Genomic DNA, 23,336 nt, shown 5'->3' on the forward strand with positions numbered 1-23,336 from the left:
AAAACCTGAAATGGCTTAGAACGCAAGAGCCTGGTTGCTATGCAGTGTTTCCCTAGCAACTAGTCTGGACTCAAACGATTCGATTAGAACTGTAAGAGAAAGTGAAAAGAGCGTGGCGGCAGTCGGCTCCGTGCCGTTCCTCGTCTCGGCCTGCGTTAGTAATCAGATTTTTCTACAAAGGGACCCCTTTAAACAGCATTCTGTTGGAGGAGTGTAAGGAAATGGCGAACTATAATTTATAGGTGCGCTAATAAACAGAAAAAAAAAAAAATCTTAAACTTTGTTTAAAACGGCAATGGAAAACGAGCCAGGATTACCGCACACAGATAGTCACGGCGCTAGTAATCAGGACCGGGACAAGTATGGAGGGTTCAGTGATAAGCGTTTTATCACCCCCTCGTGTTACAGCCATCAGTACTACAACTCTCAGCAGGCCCTGCAATGTGTTTCATTCCTTTCTGAGCGCTGTGTATGTATAATGCAGGGACATGCAGCACTGTGCCACTAGAGGGCAGTAGAATGACGCCGCTGAGCCTGCAGAGTAAAATCCCGGTTACACCGCTCCCCCCCCCCCCCCCCCCCCCCCCCCGCAGAAGAAATTCTTCTCGACAATAGTTTCCAGGTATAAAAGCATTTATCATATTTTATCATTTCTCCGCTGCATATTAAGATTTCATCTATTTACTCTGCTGTGGATTGATATTTACAAGTCATATGAGGCATCTCCTGCCTCCAACCTCCAGCACATTGCAAATACACGATGCAAGTATAGATTTAATCTCTGAGACCCCGCTGATTGAGGGGTCACCCCCCCCCAAGGAGGACCAGGGACTGGGTTCTCTTCCCTTGCAGCATAGCTCCATGCTGGTTGACAGGGTGCACTAATTCTCCAAAATGGAAGGCGCTCTTTGTAGTTACCCCGCTCCGACTAATTGGGGGACCCGACCTCCCTGAAGACCACCTAGTATTTGACCAGTATCACACCTTGATAATATATTGCATTTCATTGACTGTAATTCTGGGGGGTGTATGCCTCTGGCTCTGCGGAAAAAAACGTCCGTGCAAAGCAGATGCGCTGTCAAGTCTTCATGGTCATTTTTCAACCACTTGTGCATCCATTTTTCTGTCCTTCTGTCCGTTTTTAATGACAGTTTTGTATCAGTTTTTTTTATGGCCGTTAAAAATGGCTAGGAAAAACGGATGAATTTCGTTGGCTATTTTTTTTATAGATAAAGACCCCCAACCCCTGCAGTGCCCTCGCTACACATAATGTCCCCCAGCAGTAATAATGCCCCCCATAGTGGCCCCAAGAATTAGTAATGTCCCCCACAGTGGCCCCAAGAATTAGAAAGATCTCCCATAGTGGCCTCAAGAATTAGAAAGATCTCCCATAGTGGCCCCAAGAATTAGTAATGTCCCTCACAGTGGCCCCAAGAATTAGTATTGTCCCCCACAGTGGCCCCAAGAATTAGTAATGTCCCCCACAGTGGCCCCAAGAATTAGAAAGATCTCCCATAGTGGCCTCAAGAATTAGAAAGATCTCCCATAGTGGCCCCAAGAATTAGTAATGTCCCTCACAGTGGCCCCAAGAATTAGTATTGTCCCCCACAGTGGCCCCAAGAATTAGTAATGTCCCCCACAGTGGCCCCAAGAATTAGTATTGTCCCCCATAGTGGCCCCAAGAATTAGTAATGCTCCTCACTTGATTGAAAAGGTCCTGCCGAAGGATTAGCACAAAGACGCCATGAGTGCGTGGTGACGTCATCACGCTGAGCGCAGGTCCTTTTCAATCAAGAGAGGAGCGACTGCCGCTAAGTGGATGAGGTGAGTATTTTTTCTTCTTTTTTTTTTTTACCCCTAAAAGGCCATATTGTCCTAGTGTACCCGTTTTTCACAGCCGTCAGACGGGTGCACTGATGTCATTGGGGTGCTTCTGGTGCGTTTAATAAAAACGACCATGTGAATAGCTCCATAGACTTTCATTGGTGCTAAAAACGGTCGTGGGATAGCGGTTTCTCGCGGTCGTGTGCTTGTAGCTTTAGACAAGCTGGGATCAGGCGAAAGACAGAGCGATGGGAGCCGAGCACTGATGTGAATGTTTCAGCGGTCAGACAGCTGTTGTGAGACTACAACTCCCAGCGTGCACACTTGCTCAGAACTTTCATAGAAGGGCATGGAGTCTGCTGGGAGATGTAGTTTCACAACAGCTGGAGGTTGCTGACCCCTTTCGAATCTTGCGCCTCGGAGGACCCGGGAATGTCAGAGTAATTTTACAGTACGAGACGGTTTAATTCGCCTTGCGGTTGAGCGCATTAATATGCAGGATGCCTCCGGGCTGTGACTTATGTGCCGCCACTCACCCTGTGACCAGTCGATACTCTCCCAGGATCGCCCGAGTCCTCGCTCCCTGTCTATTTATCGAAGGAAAATATTTGATATTGACAGAAGCCATGTGCAGGAGGTTCGGTGTACACTTCTCAGCGCTCCGTGTCCTGCAGTCAGGAATTAATTCAGGTCACTGGAAACTTCCAGCAATTCCTTATAGAGGGATCGCCGGGCATCGCCTGCTATGTTGGGCGAGTGCTAAAAACATGTAGTATATGGCCATAGACTAAGAGATCCTATTACACAGCCCAAGGCAGGGCCATAACGAGCACCAGATGAATTAAAGGGGTTCTGTCACCACAATAAACCCATCACACCTGAGACATGTGGGCTCGACAGTTGACATCATGGTCTTGGTCCCATCTTCCCAGGTGCCCCCAATTCTTGAGAAAATTGATGTATTACGATATGAAAATAAGCCCCTAGGAGCAACGAAGGTAGTGCTGTTGCTCCTAGAGGACACTGCCCTTCATGCCATGCCTCCCCGCCACTGACTGACCAGGTCTGGCAGTGAAGATGTACTCACACCTGGCCCTGAAGTCTCACGGGAGCTCATTCTGTGATGGAGAAGCTTCCCCCCTGTACTGCGCAAGCGCTGAACAAGCTCCCGCAAGATTGCAGGGCCAGGTGTGAGTACATCATCAGTGCTTGGCCCAGTCAGGGAGGGGTGGCATGAGGGGCAGTGAGCTGAGCAACAAGGTGCAACGATGCCACCCTTATTGCTCCTAGGACCTAATTTGCATATTATAAAACATCAGTTTTCTTGAGGATGAGAGGCCATTATGTCCAACTGTCCCGCGCACGTGTCTCAGATGAAACAGTTTTATTGCAACATATCTGATGACATCTGTAAGATAATTGCCTGAAAGCACAGCAGCATGAACGTCATCGCTGTTGTAGAATATCGCCACGAGCTGCTCCCCATTAGGACCGACTGTGGGATCCCGATGCAGAGCCATAACGAGCGCCGATTGACGATATGACAGTTTGATCGGAGACTGACATTCTCCAGCTCCATTTTCCCTCAACCTTTGGTATTTTCTGGGAGTTTTGTCACAGTGACCTGTCAGAAGATAAGGAGTTAAACAACAAAGTCGGCTCTGCTACATGATGTGTGTACAGATAGATTCAATCTGTGGTTCTGCGCCATTACCCATCCCCCGTCCTTGCACATATGGTCTGCGTGTGTTGGCCGTAGCCCTCATGTTCACCCAGTAACTCGTTACAGAGAGCAGATCTATCTGTGCTGTATAAATTATTTACGGGCGCACTACACCCCGGACCTATTCCCGCCAGGCTCCGCGTGCTTTACCGCCTCTGGGTGCAGCGATGCTCATTTCTCCTCTATCGAGAGAGATGCCACTAATTGCATCCATCATCCCGGCGTGTCGGCCATCGCAGTCCTACTGATTGGTATCAGTTCATAAAGTAATACTAGTACCAGTAGGGCAGCGGTAAAGCCATTGTAATAAGTAGGTTTTGCTAATTGCCTGTTTATCTGGCCTAAATGTTACTCCCATCATATCCTGGGAGGAACTTACCCCCGTGCTCATTGTCGCCCCCTGCTGGTTAATGCATTTTATATGAGCTGGGTGCGAAGGGAAGACAAACGGCTCTGTCTCACCATAGTGGTTGCCCCTTCTAGTCACCGACATGGTCCCATACTGAATTGTTTTCGTACATGGCTGGAGTCCTCGCTTGACGCCATTGTCCTGCTATCTTCATTTAATCTCTTTTTTTTTGCGGCCGATTAACCGATAGTTTTCACCATGACGTAACTGTGCAAGCTTACAGCAGCAGCCTGACCGTAGATGGGCTGTCAGAATAGAAACCGCGACCTCCAGCATGCTCTCTCTGCTGGGAGTCGTAGTTTCACAGGAGCTAATGGGTTAAGTCTTCGGGGAGGATAATCTAGTAGCTGAGGAATGAAAACATTTTGGGAGGGTGGCAAGGAGGGGGTGGGAGAAGAAGCCATGGACATCTCCCACCCAGTTGGCAGTCTTGCAGGGTATAATTTTCCTCAAATTGCTCGCTGAGCCGAGGCTTTTGTTTTATAATTGATTTATAGTTTGAGCCACTTTTGCCGCGTCCCCTCCTGTCCGGTGCGCGGTGCCAGCGCGCACATTACAGTGAGGGATGATGAATTACCTCGCACTCCACATGCTAATGCATCTGAAGGAAACCCGCCGTCCTTCCGCGCATCACGTCTCCTCTCAGCCGGGCACAAGTGTTTGATTACATTCTGCGACGTAACAAGAGTGCAGCGGTCGCCATCAAAGACCGTAATACGTGGAGAGGCGGCACAGACAAACATTTATAGTTTAGTATTCAATCTATTTCTGTTCTCTGCCATTTTGTTCGGGGAACCCCTAACAGAGCGCTTTATGGTGACCTCAGAGGATTCCCTCATGAAGGAAAGGGAAACGGCAGACATTTTGTGTGGAGAACCCCTAACAGAGCGCTTTATGGTGACATCAGAGGATTTCCTCATGAAGGAAGGGAAACGGCAGACATTTTGTGTGGAGAACCCCTAACACAGCGCTTTATGGTGACATCAGAGGATTCCCTCATGAAGGAAGGGAAACGGCAGACATTTTGTGTGGAGAACCCCTAACACAGCGCTTTATGGTGACATCAGAGGATTCCCTCATGAAGGAAGGGAAACGGCAGACATTTTGTGTGGAGAACCCCTAACACAGCGCTTTATGGTGACATCAGAGGATTCCCTCATGAAGGAAGGGAAACGGCAGACATTTTGTGTGGAGAACCCCTAACAGAGCGCTTTGTGGTGACATCAGAGGATTCCCTCATGAAGGAAGGGAAACGGCAGACATTTTGTGTGGAGAACCCCTAACAGCGGACGATATAGTGGCGTCAGAGGGTTTCCTCATGAAGGAAGGGAAACGGCAGCCATTTTGTGTGGAGAACCCCTGTCGGTGAGCTTTATAGTGATGTCAAAGGGTTCCCTCCCTCATGAGGGAGAGGAAATGGCAGCCATTTTGTGCGGTAACACCTAACTCAGGGGTCAGCAACCTTTGGCACTCCAGCTGTTGTGAAACTACAATTCCCAGCATGTTCCATTCACTTCTATGAGAGTTCTGAGAAGAGCAGAGAAAGTATGCATGCTGGGAGTTGTAGTTTCACAACAGCTGGAGTGCCAGAGGTTGCCTACCCCTGCCCTAACAGAACGCTTTATGATGACATCAGAGAGTTCCCTTGTGACGGCAGCCATTTTGTGAACAGTCTTGTAGGGAACAATGAGTCACATTCATTAAACTGACTAAAACTGTCTTTCTTGCCCATGGCAACCAATCACAGAGCAGATTTCATGTCCTGCAGTGCTCTTTGAAAAATGTAAGCTGCGCTGTGATTGGTCGCAATGCATTTTTCTTTCAGGGCAGTTTCCTAAATCTGCCCCAGCGTGTGGTAAATGAGGCCAAAGCTGTTTTCTACTCATGAGCTACGTCCTCCGATCACATGACTGATTAGATGATTTAGGGCAAGGGGTAGATGGACGTAACGCATGCCTGCAAATTACATGTCCACAGTCTCTCCTACAATCGCCCCCCACCTCAAATGACCAATAACGGTCCCTTATAAAGTGAATTGGTGTAAACTTCGCCCACTTCAGGTTCCAGAACTGTCTTGAGAAAAAAAAATCAAAAGTGATGTAATGCGAATCTGGAAAACCCACCATGTGTATGCGGCCTTAAGTGAAAAGTGCCCCAAATTGTAATGGGCACCAAATCAGCACAGACCAGAGGAAAACTGTCTGGTCATCACTGTCCAGTCCTCAAGGGGTTACTGTTCGGTGGCGACTTTTTTGGGCACTTTTGAGTGGTGGGGGGCCTACTATACACACATAGCAACCCATCAGAATGCAGCTCTGAGGTTCAAAAAGGAACGCAGTGCCCTGGTTGGTTGCTAGGATACACTGGGACATTGCTTATAGCAACCAATCAGGCAACTGCTTTCATTTTCCAAACTGCTTCTGAGATATGAGAGCTGTGATCTGATTGGTCACTGTGGACAAACCCTCCTTCTTTTATTTTTATTTTTTCTTGGTAAATCTCGGCAGAACGGGTGTCGAAACTGAAAATTAAAATTTTCTGAGGAAGGAAAAGAAAAAAAACTCGGTGTGAAACATTTGTTTAGAGAGTGAAATGCCTAATTAATTCCTGCTTCCCGGCTGACGTGTATAAATGATGACCGCTTTCCTGTCCGCAGCGTCCACCTTATTGTGAAACCTGCGCTGCCTGCGAGTTCTGTCTCAGGATCCGGAGACGCAGATTAATGGAACCTGCTGGGCACAACAAATTAAGCTGACATTGATATATGAGGACATAATGGCACCATGATCCTGGCCTAACGTTCCGGGCACCTCCTGTTTCATCCGACTCTTGTTAAGAAGCTAAATTATGAAATTCTGCGTAGCCATTTCTGACGAGTTTTTCTCTTCTCTTTTGTGTCCCTTTAATCGCAGACCCATCCCAGTGCCAGTAAGCTGCCCCTAAAGGACGCGTTCACATTTGATGACTACAGGTTGGTTATTTAGTATGTATGTTACTCCTGTACCGCTAAAGCCGCTCTGCGGTATAATGAGCCGGTCGTGCCGTGGTATTTCGTCGGCCGTGCGCCTCTTCAGATCCATATAGAGCAAATAGCTATGTGTGTAATGGAGGAGTCAAAGGGGCTAAGTTCCCGAGCTTGGGGGACAGTTTTCAGGCAGCGCACAAAGCAGGGAAAGTGCTCGAGAGACAAAGTCAATAGACTCGCGTTCTGCTGGTAAGTCGTCCTGACTGTAAGAAGTCAGGGTGATACGAAGACACAGAGGAAATACAGCTGGGAAATAGTCGGGAATATAGCCAGGGATACAGCCGGGAATAAAGCTAGGAAATAGTCGGGAATATAGCCGGGGGGTACAGCCGTGGATATAGCCGGGGGGTACAGCCGTGGATATAGCCGGGGGGTACAGCCGGGGGGTACAGGTGGGGATATAGCTGGGGGGGGGTGGCAGGTGGGGATATATCTGGGGGGGGGGCAGGTGGGGATATAGCTGGGGGGGGGAAGCTGGGGATATAGCCGGTAATAGATAGATAGGTTTTGTTGCAAAAAATTAGAATATCTGTACATCCAGAAGGGGCGGTGATTATAATATATAAAATAAATACAATTAATTAAACTAAAGCATTTTGGAAGGCCGTTATGTTTCGGGGATGGGACAGAAGAGCTGAGGGTGCAGTATTCTCCCCCCCTGTCGGCTCCTCCATCATTCAGGGATGTATTTTATTTATGGGCTGTATTTCCAGGGATAACTACAAAGCTCCACATCGCCCCCGGTGACTTATCAGCTGCCTACAGGCATTTGTAAATTCTGCGTTTCATAGCAGAACGCTCCGCGCCCCCCTTCCCCCCCCCCCCCCATGTTATTCCGGCCTGGTCATAAAATACCGATGACCTCATATCGGCCCCGTGGGGTCTCTTCTGCCTGCAGGTGGGCTGTATCATCCGTCATGACGAGACAGAATCAGATTCCCACCGAGGATGGATCTCGGGTTACCCTGGCCCTGATTCCACTGTGGGACATGTGCAATCACACCAATGGCCTGGTAAGTGACTGAACACGTGAGCGGCATCGCATGTCAGACAGCGGACGCTTTTATCTTCATTTCTTTAAAAATGCGCAAAAAAAATCACCAGTAAATAAGTTTGTCTCTTACGCTACATTTACATGACAGTGGGGGGAAAAAACATGGATATTAAAATGGCAAAACAGGCTGATTTTAACGTTTTTTCACGGATACATTTCTGAAAAACGTCCGTTAAAGACCCTTGGAACTGTATGGGGGCGCCAGTTTGTAAAAACTGACAAAATAGGACATGGCTCATAAAAAAAATAATAATAATAAATGGTAGTGTGAATAGAACCATAGACTGATGGTTCTGAAAATGGCGCTGCACGTCATGTCAACGTACCCTTAGTTATATCCATTTCTAGGAAAGATGGCTGACAACCAATGAGACCAGCGTTACAGTTCCCATCTAAGTTGGCACCCAGCTTTCCCATGTCCCTGCATACCTTGTTGGCTGTGTCACTCTGCAGCCTGGACTGCCTGGTGGCAACCAGCAAAGACCCCCATTACAGCTGCCACAGGTGTTGTCATCCAGTTTTCCTAGGCTCCTGAGCAGCACCGCACCTGTGGGAGGTGCAATTGAGGGCCTTGTTGTTTGTCCCCAAGATTAAAGGGGTGTGCAGCGTGCTCAGAGGAGCTTAAAAACAATAGGAGAGATACTTGCCCTTGCCGATAGCCCCGGTGGGGTTTCCCACTGCTCTCGAATTCTGGTGCCCACTTCAACTTGCCTAAAAACTACCTTCTCTGCCAATCAGTGGATGAGGCGGTCACTGCTGCGGCCACTGACAGGCTGAGCGGGGCTTTCCAACATGTGGAGTGGAGCATCTCTTCTTATATGTTCTCACCCATCTGCAATATACTTTTGTATAGTTGGAACACCCCTTTTAAAGAGGTTGTGCAAGAATGAAAGGGGGGGAAGGGGTCCCCATTCTGCAAGACCTGCAAAGGTAAGATGACCTACCTACTTCCCGGCGCCGGCTCCTCGCTCCGTCTTTTCCCGGCCTTTGATGCTCCTCTGGGCTCCAGTGATGTCAACATCCAGTTTGACATGCTGCAGCCAGTCACAGGCCATAGAGGTGTCCGGCTCCCCATCGTCACAAGGGGATCCAGACACCGCCACGGCCTGTGATTGGCTGCAGTGATGTCCATCCGGAGGTTGACATCCCAGGCCGGGGGAAGAAGGAGCGGAGAGCCATCGCCAGGAAGCAGGTAAGTCATTGATGGGGATTACCAACACCCCCCCTCACTCCCCATTCTTGCACAACCCCTTTAAGGCTGTATTCTCATCATCCCCTTTCAGCTCCCCGCACAGCCATATTGTCGCTGCACAGAGGAGTTAGAGGTGGACGGGCGCATTGCTAAATGACATTTGACAGCATGCAGGAAAAACTACGGACACCCTGCCAGGTGCAGCGCGTTATGTGCTGGAAACCTCCAAATAGACCCTGTAATGTTCCCATAGGGTGCTCTTTCAGTCAGTGTGACCCACCTGTAATATGGATATGTGACCCCCCCCCCCCCCAGCTGCACGTCAGGGCTGTAACGTTCGGAGCCGCACTCGGGCCCCTCACCGGACAGATAACCGTTCTCTCCTCAGATCGGTCTCCGGAAAGCAGGTGTCGGGCGAGAATCCAGTTTTGCCTCTAAATGCATAGCGTTTGTGATCCCTGGTAGGTGTCATGAAATATTCAGCGGCAAACCTGTCACGTCAGGTGGAGCGCTCGCACGTTGAATGATTTTCATTAATGTTTTATGCCGTCTAAAGAGACAATCTCGCTCCAGGTGAAATAGCGTCTAATGAGTCGCAATCTTTATTCATTACTTCTCCCCTCGCTTAGATAACTACCGGTTATAATCTGGAGGATGACCGGTGCGAGTGCGTGGCGTTGCAGGACTTTAAGGAAGGCGAGCAGGTAAGAGCCGTAGCTGAGGGCCGGTTGGCGGCGTCCACTGAGAGCCAAACTCGTTAGATCGGCCGCCATATTGGCTTGTTAAAATACATCTACGTTACATTCTCCTGTGTCAGAGTCTTAAAGGGGTCCAGGACTGTAAACTGAATGGGTGGGCCAACTATCAGGTCGTTGGGGGTCTGTCGTTGGGGGTCTGACTCCCAGCTGATTGGTGGGGCCACAGCGCTCCAGGAAGTGCGATGTTCCCTTCACTGTTTACCAGCCACAGCGCCATGCTTTTGGTAGTGGCTGCACCCGGTATTACAGCAGCTTGGCGAATGGGACAGAGCTATAATTCCCAGCCACAAGCAAATACTATAGGACAGGCATGCTCAACCTGCGGCCCTCCAGCTGTTGTAAAACTACAACTCCCACAATGCCTAGCTGTAGGCTGTTCGGGCTTGCTGGGAGTTGTAGTTTTGCAACAGTTGGAGGGCCACAGGTTGAGCATGCCTGCTATAGGCCATTCGTTTTGTAGTCCCGGATAACCCCTTAAAACTCATCCCATACATGATACCTGGTTACCTCAATACAACAATTTAAAGGGGTTGGACAGAATTAGAAAAACATGGCTGCTTTCTTTCACTAACGGCGTCACTCTTGTCCACAGGTTGCGTGTGGTATTGCAGCTCGGCCCCATTCGCTGAGCCACAATGCCAGACACAACCTGTAGACAGGTGTGGTACCGTTTCCAGAGGGAACCAGACATGTTTGTCTAGCTGTGGGCAACCCCTTTAAACCAGTTCTGTTTTTAGAAAAATCTGATTAAAAATGACCATTAGGACAGCCTGGTTGCTATGGAAACACTGCCTTTTATACTGCATACCCTGAGCAACCGGTCTGACACAAATTGCTTGGGGCACAGAAGGGACAAATACCCTCGGCGGGGCCTGAACCAGACTTGTTCTGTGTCGCTAGCTACTAGTAATCAGATTTTTTGGACAGAATCTTGTTAACCATATATATTTTGCTATATTTTTTTTTCTTTGAGTGAACTCCCCCCCATTATCCCTGAGGCTGTGTAGACACAGGACATGGTGCCAGGAACGTGCGGGCAGATTACTGGGCAGCGCAGGCTCCCCTGTCCGTGTGTCTGGGCCGACACGAGGAGCCATCTATGGAGCGAATCTTCCAGCCCGCTGCACATGAAGCGTGCAGTAACTTTTATGGGGTGGGAGGCAGATAATTGTTATTTTGCTATCACAGCCGGATAAGCAGAGCCGCGGGGAGCCCTCGATTAGACGCAGTCAGCACTGCAGAGAGATTTCAGCGCGAGGCTTTAGCCTTTTTTGTACCGTCTTGTTAAATCCCGACTCGTGTCCTGTTCTGTCTGTCCAAACCCAGATTTACATCTTTTATGGCACCCGCTCAAACGCCGAGTTTGTCATCCACAACGGATTCTTCTTCGAGAGTAATGCTCACGACCGGGTGAAGATCAAGCTGGGCGTCAGCAAGAGCGACAGGCTTTATGCCATGAAGGCCGAAGTCCTGGCACGAGCCGGCATACCTACGTGAGTACAAGGTGCAACCGCTGATGGAGCAAGGCCAAGTTTTGTCTGGTGTAGCAGAGGTGGGTTTATCATTTGCCACATCCAACCCCCGTATGGTGCCTAGTGACTACAGATGTAGCAGAGTTGAGTTTATCACTTGGCACAACACATTATGATAGGTTATCATTCATGTAGCAATGCAGGTTTATCACTTGCTGCAAAGCATTAGGTCAGGTTATCAGTTAATTTGCATAGGACTGATCGTATCTTAAAGGGGTATCTCCTCCTAGGATATAATTTCACTTCATGGTTGTGGAGGGTCCAACTTTGGGGCCTCCCCCACAATCATTTTTTTTTTCCTGCACAGCGACGCCCCAGCCACTCCCTGTACATTGAAGTGCACAGCCAGTGGGCCAGGAGACCATAGAAGGGGCCTCCCCCACGATCATTTTTTTTTTTTTCTGCACAGCGACGCCCCAGCCACTCCCTTTACATTGAAGTGCACAGCCAGTGTCGGCGCTAAGCTGGTACGGATTGGTGGGGGTCCCAGAGGTTCGACCCTCACAGTTCATAAAGTGATGAAGCCTAGTAATTTGCTGTCACTTTTTAAGATGGGGAATACCCCTTTAAACGGGTTTAGGATAATGACAGTGTCCTATTGTGGGACCCCCCACAGTCCACTTTTTGTCTGGCAACTTGTGAGCATTCAATGAACTAGTTATCACAGTGCACACAGTAAAGGAGCCACACAGGTATAAATGACAAAGTCAGCTCTGCTACATCTGTATCTATCAGGGGCTCTGTTATCATGATGACCTCCTGTGGATCCAGAATCGCCAAATCCAACAACATCTACATCCTTCCCAGCTTGAGGCTGCAGATTTGTGTAGGGACATTGATCTTGCTGATCTGGTTCCAGAATGGCTCATGTTGTCATCCGAATCTGTCAGTAGTGCAGCCTCAGGCTTTGGGCCTTTAGTTTCAAGTGATGAGATCTCAGGATAGAAGTAAGATAACGGGATGCGGATTTCACATTTTTTTATGTATATTAAAGGGCCTTTTAAATAGTTTAGTGATTTTCCTCACCAGAGCTGACACTCTAATAATCCTATAGATTGTTATACTTCCGTTGTGTTCTCGCCTGGAGAATCCCCTCTGAAGAATACAATTAAGAGGTGCTGCACCTTTGGGATATGGATCGAGTGCAGGAAGCGTGTCCTAGATGTAATTAGCATATAGAGGATACTGCGGGCAATGCAATGAGCTGGGAGCAGGGACGATTCCAGTGTAACTAATGGCCTCATTTATTTTGTAGACCCCCCTGTACTTACAGTATATACTGTATATGTGTTCAGATCGCTGTGTAAGGTCCTGGGTTGAGTGCCCCTTTATCTCTCTGCACAGGTCCAGTGTTTTTGCGTTGCACATCACTGAGCCTCCCATATCTGCTCAGCTTCTGGCTTTCCTCCGAGTCTTCTGTATGAGTGAAGGTAAGATATATACAGTACATATATATATGTACACACAGGCGGGCATTAGAGATGGTAGTGCTGCACGGTTTCCCTTAGCCCTGCCCATAATGATTGGGCAGAGTGCTCATGAATCACTCTGCCTGACCATAAAGAGAACAGTGCACCAGTGGGCATTGACAGCTGCACTATGATCTCTTTCACCTCCCTGCAGCCATCTTTATGAGCAGTCCAGGGAGGAAGCATGGGACTGAACTGTCAGTGTGCAGCTTTCACAACGCAGGAGCCCGGAGAGGTGAGTAAAATCCGCTGCAGCAGGTATGCAGCATTAACCCTTACACTGCCCTCCACTAGGAGTCTTAGTAATAACAACATGACTTCCCTAGACCGTCAGGGATACTTTTGATTAACCTAGCCTTCACTGTCCTAGACCAGCGGGCATTCTGATATTAAACCCTTCACTGCTTAGACCCCTAGAAATATCGAACAGTAACCCTTATACTGCTGTAGATCACCAGGGATGCTGGCTTTAACCCCTAGACCACCAGAGATTCTGACATGAATCCCTTCAATGCCCTAGACCCGGGGTGGGCAACCTACAGCACTCCCAGTATGCTCCATTTATTTCTATGAGAGTTCTGAGAAGAGCAGTGCAAGTATGCATGCTGGGAGTTGTAGTTTCACAACAGCTGGCGTGCCACAGGTTGCCCACCCCAGCCCTAGACCATTAGGAATATTGAAATCAACCCTTTTGCTCCCCTAGACCACCAGGGTTACTGGAATTAACCCCTGCTGCTCCAGACCATGCAGGATACTGATGTTAACCTTTAAACTACCAGGCATTCTGTCTTTCCTTTCAATGCCCTAGGAATATTGACATCAACCTTTTTACTGCCTTAAGCCAGCAGCTGTGCTAACATTAACCCCTTTACTTCACTGGATCACTAGGGATGCTTGCATTAAAGGGGTTATCTGAAGTAAATAAAAACTCAAGCAGCCCCTCTATATGTTCAGCACTGATGTAATCTTCCTAGCTGCAGTGGTGACGTTCCGTGCACACAGGTCACCATGCAGCCAACCACTGGCCTCAGCAGTTTGCGGAACGTCACTGCCGCAGCCAGGAAAACAAATGGCAGCGGTGGAGGAACAGAACTCAGCGCAGGAAGAAGCGGGAGACTAAGGGGGAAGTATACCTTCTAATTGGTATTTTAGCACATGTGCAGGGGCTGACCGAGCTTTCATTTAACTCAATCAACCCCTTTAAATTACTTTACCTATGTGGAATTGTCATATTGTGAAGGGCAGAACATATAGGGCATATATATGCCAGGATGTTTTGGGGTGCACCACTTGGGACAACTCTCCATAAGCCAGAGCACAAGGTCCCTAAGAAACAGCAGCTTTCCCTTTGACGGACGCGGCCGGTCTGTTTTATTACGTTAATTGTATTACGGTTAATGGCATTTTTCTCTCTGGCAGAGTGAATTGTTTGCGGAGGGCCTCGGGAGCCTGAACCATTGCCATCTATATCTATATATCAAGTGTTTGTTAGTTACCATTCTTTAATTGACAAAGGCCATGCTGGGGTTTGTAGTACTAGCGTAACATGAAGACGTCCTCCACGTAATCCCTTAGGAGCTCTGCTGCAGGTGATCTCATCGCTGACCTTTCATTTTATGTCTTTACAGAGGAGTTGAAAGAACACTTAATCGGAGACCACGCGATCGATAAGATCTTCACCTTGGGGAATAGCGAGTTTCCAGTGAGCTGGGACAATGAGATTAAGCTGTGGACCTTCCTGGAGGCGAGGGCTTCACTCCTGCTCAAAACCTACAGAACCACAGTGGAGGTACCGTCAGCTCACTGGGAAGAAGGGGTCATGGCTGCCATCGCCACAGCAGGCCCAAGATGAAAGTGTCCTCCTCCTGTAGCTTACAGATTTCTAACCTGTAGCTCGAAAGCTAGTGAAAAACTACAACTCCCAGCATTCCCTGACTGCCGCAGACTTTTTGGGCATGCTGAGAGTTGTAGTTTTGCAACAGCTGGAGAGTCACAGATTGGAGATCAGAGTGGTAGTCAGGTCCTGTAATCTGTGACCATACAAGACCCTTTGTATAGCCATGTGATGCATCTTAGGCTAGGTTCACATCTTTAAAGGCACTGGGAACATAACGTGACCCAGAAAAAAACTAAATGTCCCCCTTTTGTAGCCGTGTCCAAACTGACAGGAGGCAGAGCCAACACAAATAGGTGAGGCCAGCAATACTATATTATACTATATATTATACCGCCCCAGCAGAGCCAACTACCACAGCGCATCACAAGGTACTGCCCTAGCAGCAGAATATACCTCCACAAAAACTGCCCCTCTGTGGTGGCCAGTGCCCGCAGTTGATTCAAGATGGCGATACAGTTGAATTCAAGAGAGCAGTGCGAAATCATTACTTACCTGGCTGACGGCCGCGAGGATAGCTCAGGTGGCCCCCTGGGCATCAGCCCACAAGGAAGTTGCCCCGTAAGGTATACTATGGCCAGTCTGCCCCTGGTTAAAGGGTTTGGCCCATCTCTAGAACAGGCAATCAGTGTCAGATCGGTGCGGTTGTCTCCTCTGGAACACACCCCTAAAATGAAGGACAGCACACTGCGCATACACGGTGTGCGCTCCATTCACTAATACTAGGAGTTCCAAAAATGGTTGGGCGGACGCATATACTGGGACCTCAGATAGAAGTGAATGGAGAGCGCACCGCTCGTGCACAGCAGCCTCTCCATTCACAGCTATGAGATTGCCGGAAATGGCCAATCCATCGCTCTGCTATTTCCAGCAGTCACTTAGGGGTGAATGCAGGGTGGCTGGACTTTACTTGGGGGGGGGGACACCTGTTCTGGAGATAGGAGTGGGTCCCAGAGGTGGTATCTGCACCTATCTGACATTTGATGGCCTATCCAAGCGATGGGATAGAAATATCGAATAGACAGCGCATATGTGAACGTAGTCTAAGGATGATTTGAAGAAATCCTTCACGGGCTGAAGTCCTCGAGTTGTCTCTCAAACTTTTTGAGGTTCCCTTCAGCCACTTCTTAGATGTACCTATAGGAAAGGAAAGCTGGGTGACCGCTATTATGGCTGCCATTACAGCTCTATCAGGGGTTGTCCCCATCTGTGCTGACAGATACAGACGGCATATTCTGGTGAGATTCCATCAGTGGGAAAACGCTTTTTAAAGGACCGCCTCATTAGAGACTGCCCCTTTCAAAGTGCGGCTGCCAGGGTGATCCGTTTTGTCCTCTGTAGTGGAAATATAGTAATACATAACGGCCATTCAGTGGACTCTATGATGTCGATATGTCCTATGCCTTGACGTGGCTGTTTATTAAATACTTGTGCTATTCCTCTATTATTCCTCCTTGTCATTCACATTGTTAGTAGGGCTCGTCTCTACACTGTTCAGTCAGTGCTGATGGGACATGCCTTCTTGACAAGTGGAACGGTAACGCTCAGTTTTTTTATTGATTCATACATATTTCCAGGAGGAATAAGGAACAGCACACTGAGTTGCTCCAGATTTGGCTAATATGTAGGCGTACAAGCATTCATTAAGCAGACATCACAAGTGTTCCTGAATTCTCACGTTTCTCCCCAATCGCAGGACGATAAGCAGCTCCTGGACAGCGGCGACCTCTCGCTACACGCAGCCATGGGCATCAAGCTGCGCCTCGTAGAGAAAGAAATTTTGGAGAAAGCCGTAAAAAGCGCCTCAGATAACCGCAAGCTATACACCAAGCACCTGGAGGACGGAGACTCGCTACCCAAATACGAGGAGAGCAACATCACCTTCCTGGAGAACGCCACGTCCGACACCAAACTTCCCCTGGTCCTGAGAAACCTCGATGATGAAGAGGCAGAAGCCAGCGAGCTGAAAAGGCAGGAGACCCTCACCATCACCGAGATCACTGAAAACGGCTTCCTGAATGGAAAGGACTCTCTGTACAACGGGACCAAGACTGAGAGCGACAGCGCCCTGGCAGAGGACGACGCCACCAGCCATGCCAAATAACGTCACTGCGCAAGGCGGTCAGGAGGCAAAAGTGCAATTGTGAACTGGTCTGGACTTGTAAAGGAGAAGAGCGGAGGTTCCTGACACCGTGCGCCTGCGTCGCTGTCTTCCCCTTGTGTCCGCAGGAGGAGGCGTTGCTGCTTCAGTTTTTTCTTTTTTTTTTTTTTATGTTGACTTAAACTTTTTAGAGGAAGAGTAGGCAACGATCGCTGAACAGCAAGATGGCGGAAATGAGTTCTCGTGCCCGGGGCCGGTAGTTGCCAAATCTTGAAGGTTTGTCTTCAGAGCAGACATTGATGCTCCGATCATTAATAATAATATATGGTTATTTGGTTATTTCATTATAAATTTTTTTAATTCCACGTTTACCAATGTTGGCACTAACTGCCCCTTGTTAGAGAGGGTTTACCCCCAAAATCCCAAAAATAAGGAAAGTCCTAAAATTGCCCTTTTCAAGCTGATAAAGTCCTCTTCGGTGCGTCTTATTTATATCTGGGTGACGACCAATATGGCTGCCGGGTAGTAACCCAGCATTTCCAGGGCCCTGAATGGCTGCCAATGATAAATGCCCTAAAAACCGCCTCGCAAGTAAGCGGATTTACCATTCAGGATTCCAGTAAAGCTGGGTGATGACTGGTGACGGAGGCCATTTTGGTCTTCACTAGCCTTTCCCAGGAACCGATATGACTAAGATTTACAGCATTTTACCTTGAGGAGGTTGCACAGGATTAGATGACTGTTCTCTTCCATAAACAGCGCCACCCATAGACTGTCTCTGGTATTGCAGCTCAGCTCCCCGAATGAAATATGGCTGAGCTGCACTACTACACAGCCTCTGGCGCTTGTTTTTGGAAGAGAACGGGCATTTTTTTTACAATCCCTTTTTTTGTAAGAGGTTAGAAAATCATGGCTGCTTTCTTCCAGACACATCGCCAACACCTGGGCATGGCTGTGTCTGGTATTACAGCTAAGCCCTATTCCCTTGAATGGGACTGGGCTGCAATACTAGATCCACCCCCTCTTACCGGACAAGATGGGCGCTGTTTCTGGAAGAAGGCAGCCATGTTTGTAGTCCGCCAGACTTCAGTTTCTCCGGTTTTGTACTTTGACTTTGATAACTATCAGACAAGGTAAAGTCCATTAGAAGAGGTTAATATATATGTGTAAATAGAAATCTATATTTTGAGACCCTCAGTCACATGACTAGTACCGCACGCTCAGTCACTGGTAGTTCGGAGGATTACGGGTCCACACAAAAGCTTTAACCAGTTCAGTGTTGGAGGGGCTGAGAGGGAACGCCTCCGGAACTACAGGCAGGAAGCTGCTCCAACGTGGCGGCTTCTTGGCTCCTCTGGTTTTCACCATAGCTAGGACTTTGGACGGCTATGTCTATTTTATTATTATTTTTTCTTTCCTTCTGAAGTCATCAATAAAAAAAAGTGAATGATTTCTGCTGTTGGGTCATCATTTAAGAGCAAAGTATTGTGTTATTTCAGTGTAAGCATTGTGGCATCTCCAATGAATGGGGGGTCAATGGTCAGAAGCGCGTCAATAGACCAATACAGGCTGCAGGATGTGACTGTACAAACCCACCCTCCAGGCATCAGAGAGGCTGCATACAGAGCCGTGTGTGGTGTTACTGTTCTGCCTCTAGCAGTATAATACAGCAGTGATTAAGTCCCCTGCATACTAATGATGAGATGACTCTGCTGACACTGTCCTCTAATGACATTAGACTGTTAACACTGGCCTTTAATGATGAGATGACTCTGCTGACCCTTTCCTCTAAGGCTGGGTTCACACGGGCGTTGCGGGAACATGCGTGATTTTTACCCGCGAGTGCAAAGCGTTTTAATGCGTTTTGCATGCGCATGAGAATAATCGGCATGTTTGGTACCCCGACCGGAACCGGGACTTCTTCACAGAAGTTCGGGTTTGGGTTCAGTATTCTGTAAATTTTATTATAACATGGTTATAAGGGAAAATAATGGCATTTTTTAAAACAGATTGCTTAGTAGAAGGTCAATTGAGGGTTAAAAATATATATATAACTCACCTCCTTCAATTGATCGCGTAGCTGCCGGTCTCCTGTTCTTTCTTCAGGACCTGTCAAAGGACCTGTGGTGACGTCACTGAGCTAATCACATTGTCAATCACATGATCCATCACCATGGTGATGGATCATATGACGGACCATGTGATGAGCGCAGAGACGTCACCACAAGTCCTTTTCCTCCTGGACAGCAAAGAAGGCGGCAGAAGAGAAGCCGGGCTGCGCAAACAAATGGATGAGGTAAGTTAAATTATATTTTTTTTTTTAACCCTTCTAAATATTATACTAAGCATTCTGTATTTTCCCCCATCCCGATCATCTCCTAGCAACTATGCGTGAAAATCGCACCGCATCCGCACTTGTGATTTTCACGCAGCCCCATTCACTTCTATGGGGCCTGCGTTGCTTGAAAAACGCACAATATAGAGCATGCTACGATTTTCGCGCAATGCACAAGTGATGCGTGAAAATCACCGCTCATGTGCACAGCCCCATAGAAATGAATGGGTCCGGATTCAGTGCGGGTGCAATGCGTTCACCTCACGCATCGCATCTGCGCGGAATACTCGCCCGTGTGAAAGGGGCCTAAGAATGGGATGACTCTGCCCTCTAATGAGATGAGACTGTTAACCCACCCCATTATAATAAGATGACTCTGGTGAATTTGATACAACTCCTAACCATGCTTTCTAATGATTATGACCTGACTCTGCTGACCATGTCCAAGTATATACAATAAAGCTGTAAATGAGCTGCAGAAAAACAAGACATGTCAGGCTATTATACATGCTTCAGTAGTCCTTTTATATGGGTAGTCAGATACATTAGGCAGGGTTACGTCTGTTTGTTGGGGTTTTTCTTTCATAGTCGAAGTCAACGTGGCTGTTTAATCTCGGCGGATGAATTATAAGGTGGATCCTTCCCTTTATTCCTGGCACAGAATAAAGCTCTTTGTACATTGCTGTCATACTTCCAGAGGTCTACTTACTTGGTCATTAGTTTTATACCTGTGGTGGCACTGACAGTTCAGTTGGTTAATAAAGGTCACGTCGTCCCCATTCCGTCCCCGGCGCAGAGAATAATGTGGCGCAAGCGCTGCTGCTACATGCACTTTACTGTCAGAATAGATTGTGATGGAGAAGGAAGAAAATTTCACTTCTAGTCCTGAATAAATGAAATGTATTATATGAGTTATGTATGTGAGTGAGTGGAAGGGTCCTACATACATGCGCATTTTACCGGCGGCTTAAAAAGCATTTTAGTAAAGGAGGAGAAATCACAAACAAGATACAGACGCAGAGAGAGATAGGTGGATGGCTATGGCATTGGGGCTGGGAGACGTGGATGATGGCAAAATGTGCACTTTATTTTTAAACAATTTTGTGTTTTACTAACACTTCATCTTTACATTGTTTAAAAAAAAGATCTGTTACACAATACACATCTTATAAATTTCTTGAAAAGTTTTGTCATTTATATACATACAGAAGAAAATAATATATTGCGATATATATTTTAGGCCATATCGCCCAGCCCTAGTTGATAGTACTGCCTCCCTGTCTCTTTCTTAGGCTACTTTCACACTAGCGTTCGATCGGATCCGTCTGCATTATTTTGGCATATAACAGCTAAGTGTGAAAGTAGCTTCGTACGGATCCGTCCAGACTTTCAATGTAAAGTCAATGGGGGACGGATCCGCCTGAAGATTGAGCCATATTGTGGCATCTTCATACGGATCCGTCCCCATTGACTTACATTGTAAGTCTGGACGGATCCGCACGCCTCCGCACGGCCAGGCGGACACCCGAACGCTGCAAGCAGCATTCAGCTGTCCGCCTGTCCGTGCGGAGGCGAGCGGAGCGGAGGCTGAACGCCGCCAGACTGATGCATTCTGAGCGGATCCGCTCCATTCAGACTACATCAGGGCTGGACGGCTGCGTTCGGGTCCGCTCGTGAGCCCCTTCAAACGGAACTCACGAGCGGACCGACGAACACTAGTGTGAAAGTAGCCTTAGATTGATAGTACTGCCTCCCTGTCTCTTTCTTAGATTGATAGTACTGCCTCCCTGTCTCTTAGTTTCAGACAGTATCAGTGGTGTAACTAGAAATGACTGGGCGCAACAGCAAAAAAATCGATGTCGACGGCGAGCAGCTAAACAATAAAGGGAAGGCTTCGCTCGCACAGAGCTTGGCCTTCTTTTCAACCAGCTGCTTGGCGGGGTTGCCGAACCTCCACCGATCTGATATTGATGACCTATCCTGAGGAAGGGTGATCAATATTAAAATCTCGGAAAACCCCTTTAATCAGGGGTGATATAACGGTAGGCAGGCGCACGGATTGGATAATGCACCCATCTAGCAGATGCCCGCGCTCTGGCTTGTACCCGATTCCACTGCTCCCCTAGAAATAATTCACCTCTAATGCATCTCCATAACAAAGTCAGGCTGAGCCCCCTCTGTGCCCAGGTTACCACCGGCCCGCCATGCCAGACCCTCTTATTAACAAGCCGTCTCATGGCCCCTTTTTGAAGCCTCGTCCGGAATATTTCAATATTAAGATGATCTCTGTCTACACGGGCGCTTACAATGAAAGAGATGGGAATATCAAACGCGGGGCGAGAGCCATGTAACGGCAGCGCTCCCTTTTTTTTCTTCTTCTCGCTACCTTTGTTTTTAATCTGGCTCTCTGAATCCTGGGCTCCCGGCTGTGATAAAGTGTGGGCTTTGATAATAGTAGATTGTTCATTACAAAACATATCTCTCTGTCTAAAGTCACAAATTGACTTCGGCGCTGAAGCCTTATTGAAAATTCGCAGTAATTTCAAGTAATGACCAGTTCTTACAGAAGAACAAACACTCCAGAAAAGGTCATTTTTATAAGCAGCAAAATTGTTCTTCCATTTTTTTTTTATGTCGCTGTCATCTTTCGCTTTAATTAATATGAAAAGTATAACCGTCTGGCGGCGCCTTCAACTGCTGGACTTGTGACATTTTTAATGAAAAAATGCAAATCGTATTTTGGTAATGGTATAATACGGGTGTTCATTAACTAAGGGTAAATTGTAAAGTACACACCCGGGTGAGAGGATCTGCCATCCCGGCGAATGTCAAATGAATAGGCGGTAATGAGTACTTAGACGGTAAATGCTTCGGATCTCGTCACCGTGCAAGACTGGGACGGAATTAACTTTTTTCAAACTCTGTTTAATGCGCCTGGATTAATCGCAGAAGGTGTGAATTCTTATACATTGCTTATGAATGTGGCAACATTCTAATTCCTTTAATCTGGCATGAAAGTGACAAATATTCCGGATTATCAGATGTTCAGCTCATGCAAAAAAACTAACAAACAAACAAAACAAAAAAACAACAGGTTAAAGAAGCCCTCCCACAAAAACTTTTATTCTCTGACCTGTTAGAAAGGTACATGATATAAACCAGGCATCCTCAAACTGCGGCCCTCCAGCTGTTGTAAAACTACAATTCCCACAATGCCCTGCTGTAGGCTGATACCTGTAGGCTGTTCGGGCATGCTGGGAGTTGTAGTTTTGCAACAGCTGGAGGGCTGCAGTTTGAGGATGCCTGATATAAACTGTAATGAAGGTAATCTTACCAGTGACAGTTGTTTTTTGGGTCATAACCTCCCTTCTAATCCTCAGCTGTGTCATGTGATCGACATTCTGTCTTTCCAAATAACACAGCGTCCTATGTGTGGACAGGAAGCCAGTTGCTCTATGTCAGGCATCAGCAGCCTCCGGGACTCCAGCTGTTTGGAAACTACAACTCCTAGAATCCTCCTTTCACTTCTACGGGAGTTACAGGAACAGCCAAGAAAGTGTGCACGCTGGGAGTTGTAGTTTCACAGCAGCTGGCGTGCCAAAGGTTGCCGATCCCTGGTCTATGTATTTCTATGGTAGCCTCGATGTCGGTCTCATAGGAATGAATAGAGAAGTAACTGACTTCCTGTCCTGTGTCAGTTGGAGATCAGAGTGCTGGTCACATGACACAGCTGAGGATCAGAAGGGAGGTTATAACTCACAAATATAGTCACTGATGAGAAGATTACCTTCACTACAGTTTACATCATGTACCTTTCTAACAGGTCAGAGAATACATTTTTTTGTAGGTGTGCTACTTTAAGGCCCATTCCGTGCGGGCGCTGTTCAGATGAGCAGTGATTTTCACGCATCCCTTGTGCGTTGCGTAAAAATCGCAGCATGTTCTATATTCAGCGTTTTTTAACGCAACTCAGGCCCCATAGAAATGAATGGGGATGCGTGAAAATCGCAAGCAAGTGCG

At 47.7% G+C, this 23,336-nt stretch overlaps 1 protein-coding gene across 1 annotated transcript in view; it reads left to right on the forward strand.

Annotated features, from left to right (window-relative positions):
- SETD3 (SET domain containing 3, actin histidine methyltransferase) overlaps positions 1 to 18,432 on the forward strand; it is a 38,960-nt gene extending 20,528 nt beyond the window's left edge. Inside the window, exons 8-14 of the mRNA XM_044271576.1 lie at positions 6,869 to 6,927; positions 7,880 to 7,994; positions 9,857 to 9,931; positions 11,312 to 11,478; positions 12,862 to 12,947; positions 14,615 to 14,775; positions 16,577 to 18,432. Coding sequence (XP_044127511.1) covers positions 6,869 to 6,927; positions 7,880 to 7,994; positions 9,857 to 9,931; positions 11,312 to 11,478; positions 12,862 to 12,947; positions 14,615 to 14,775; positions 16,577 to 16,984 — 1,071 coding nt within the window. The 3' untranslated portion in view covers positions 16,985 to 18,432. The remainder of the gene's footprint in view (positions 1 to 6,868; positions 6,928 to 7,879; positions 7,995 to 9,856; positions 9,932 to 11,311; positions 11,479 to 12,861; positions 12,948 to 14,614; positions 14,776 to 16,576) is intronic.
- The last annotated feature ends 4,904 nt before the right edge of the window (positions 18,433 to 23,336 follow it).

Source organism: Bufo gargarizans, chromosome 11, assembly GCF_014858855.1.
Source record: "Bufo gargarizans isolate SCDJY-AF-19 chromosome 11, ASM1485885v1, whole genome shotgun sequence".
NCBI classification, from domain to species: domain Eukaryota; kingdom Metazoa; phylum Chordata; class Amphibia; order Anura; family Bufonidae; genus Bufo; species Bufo gargarizans.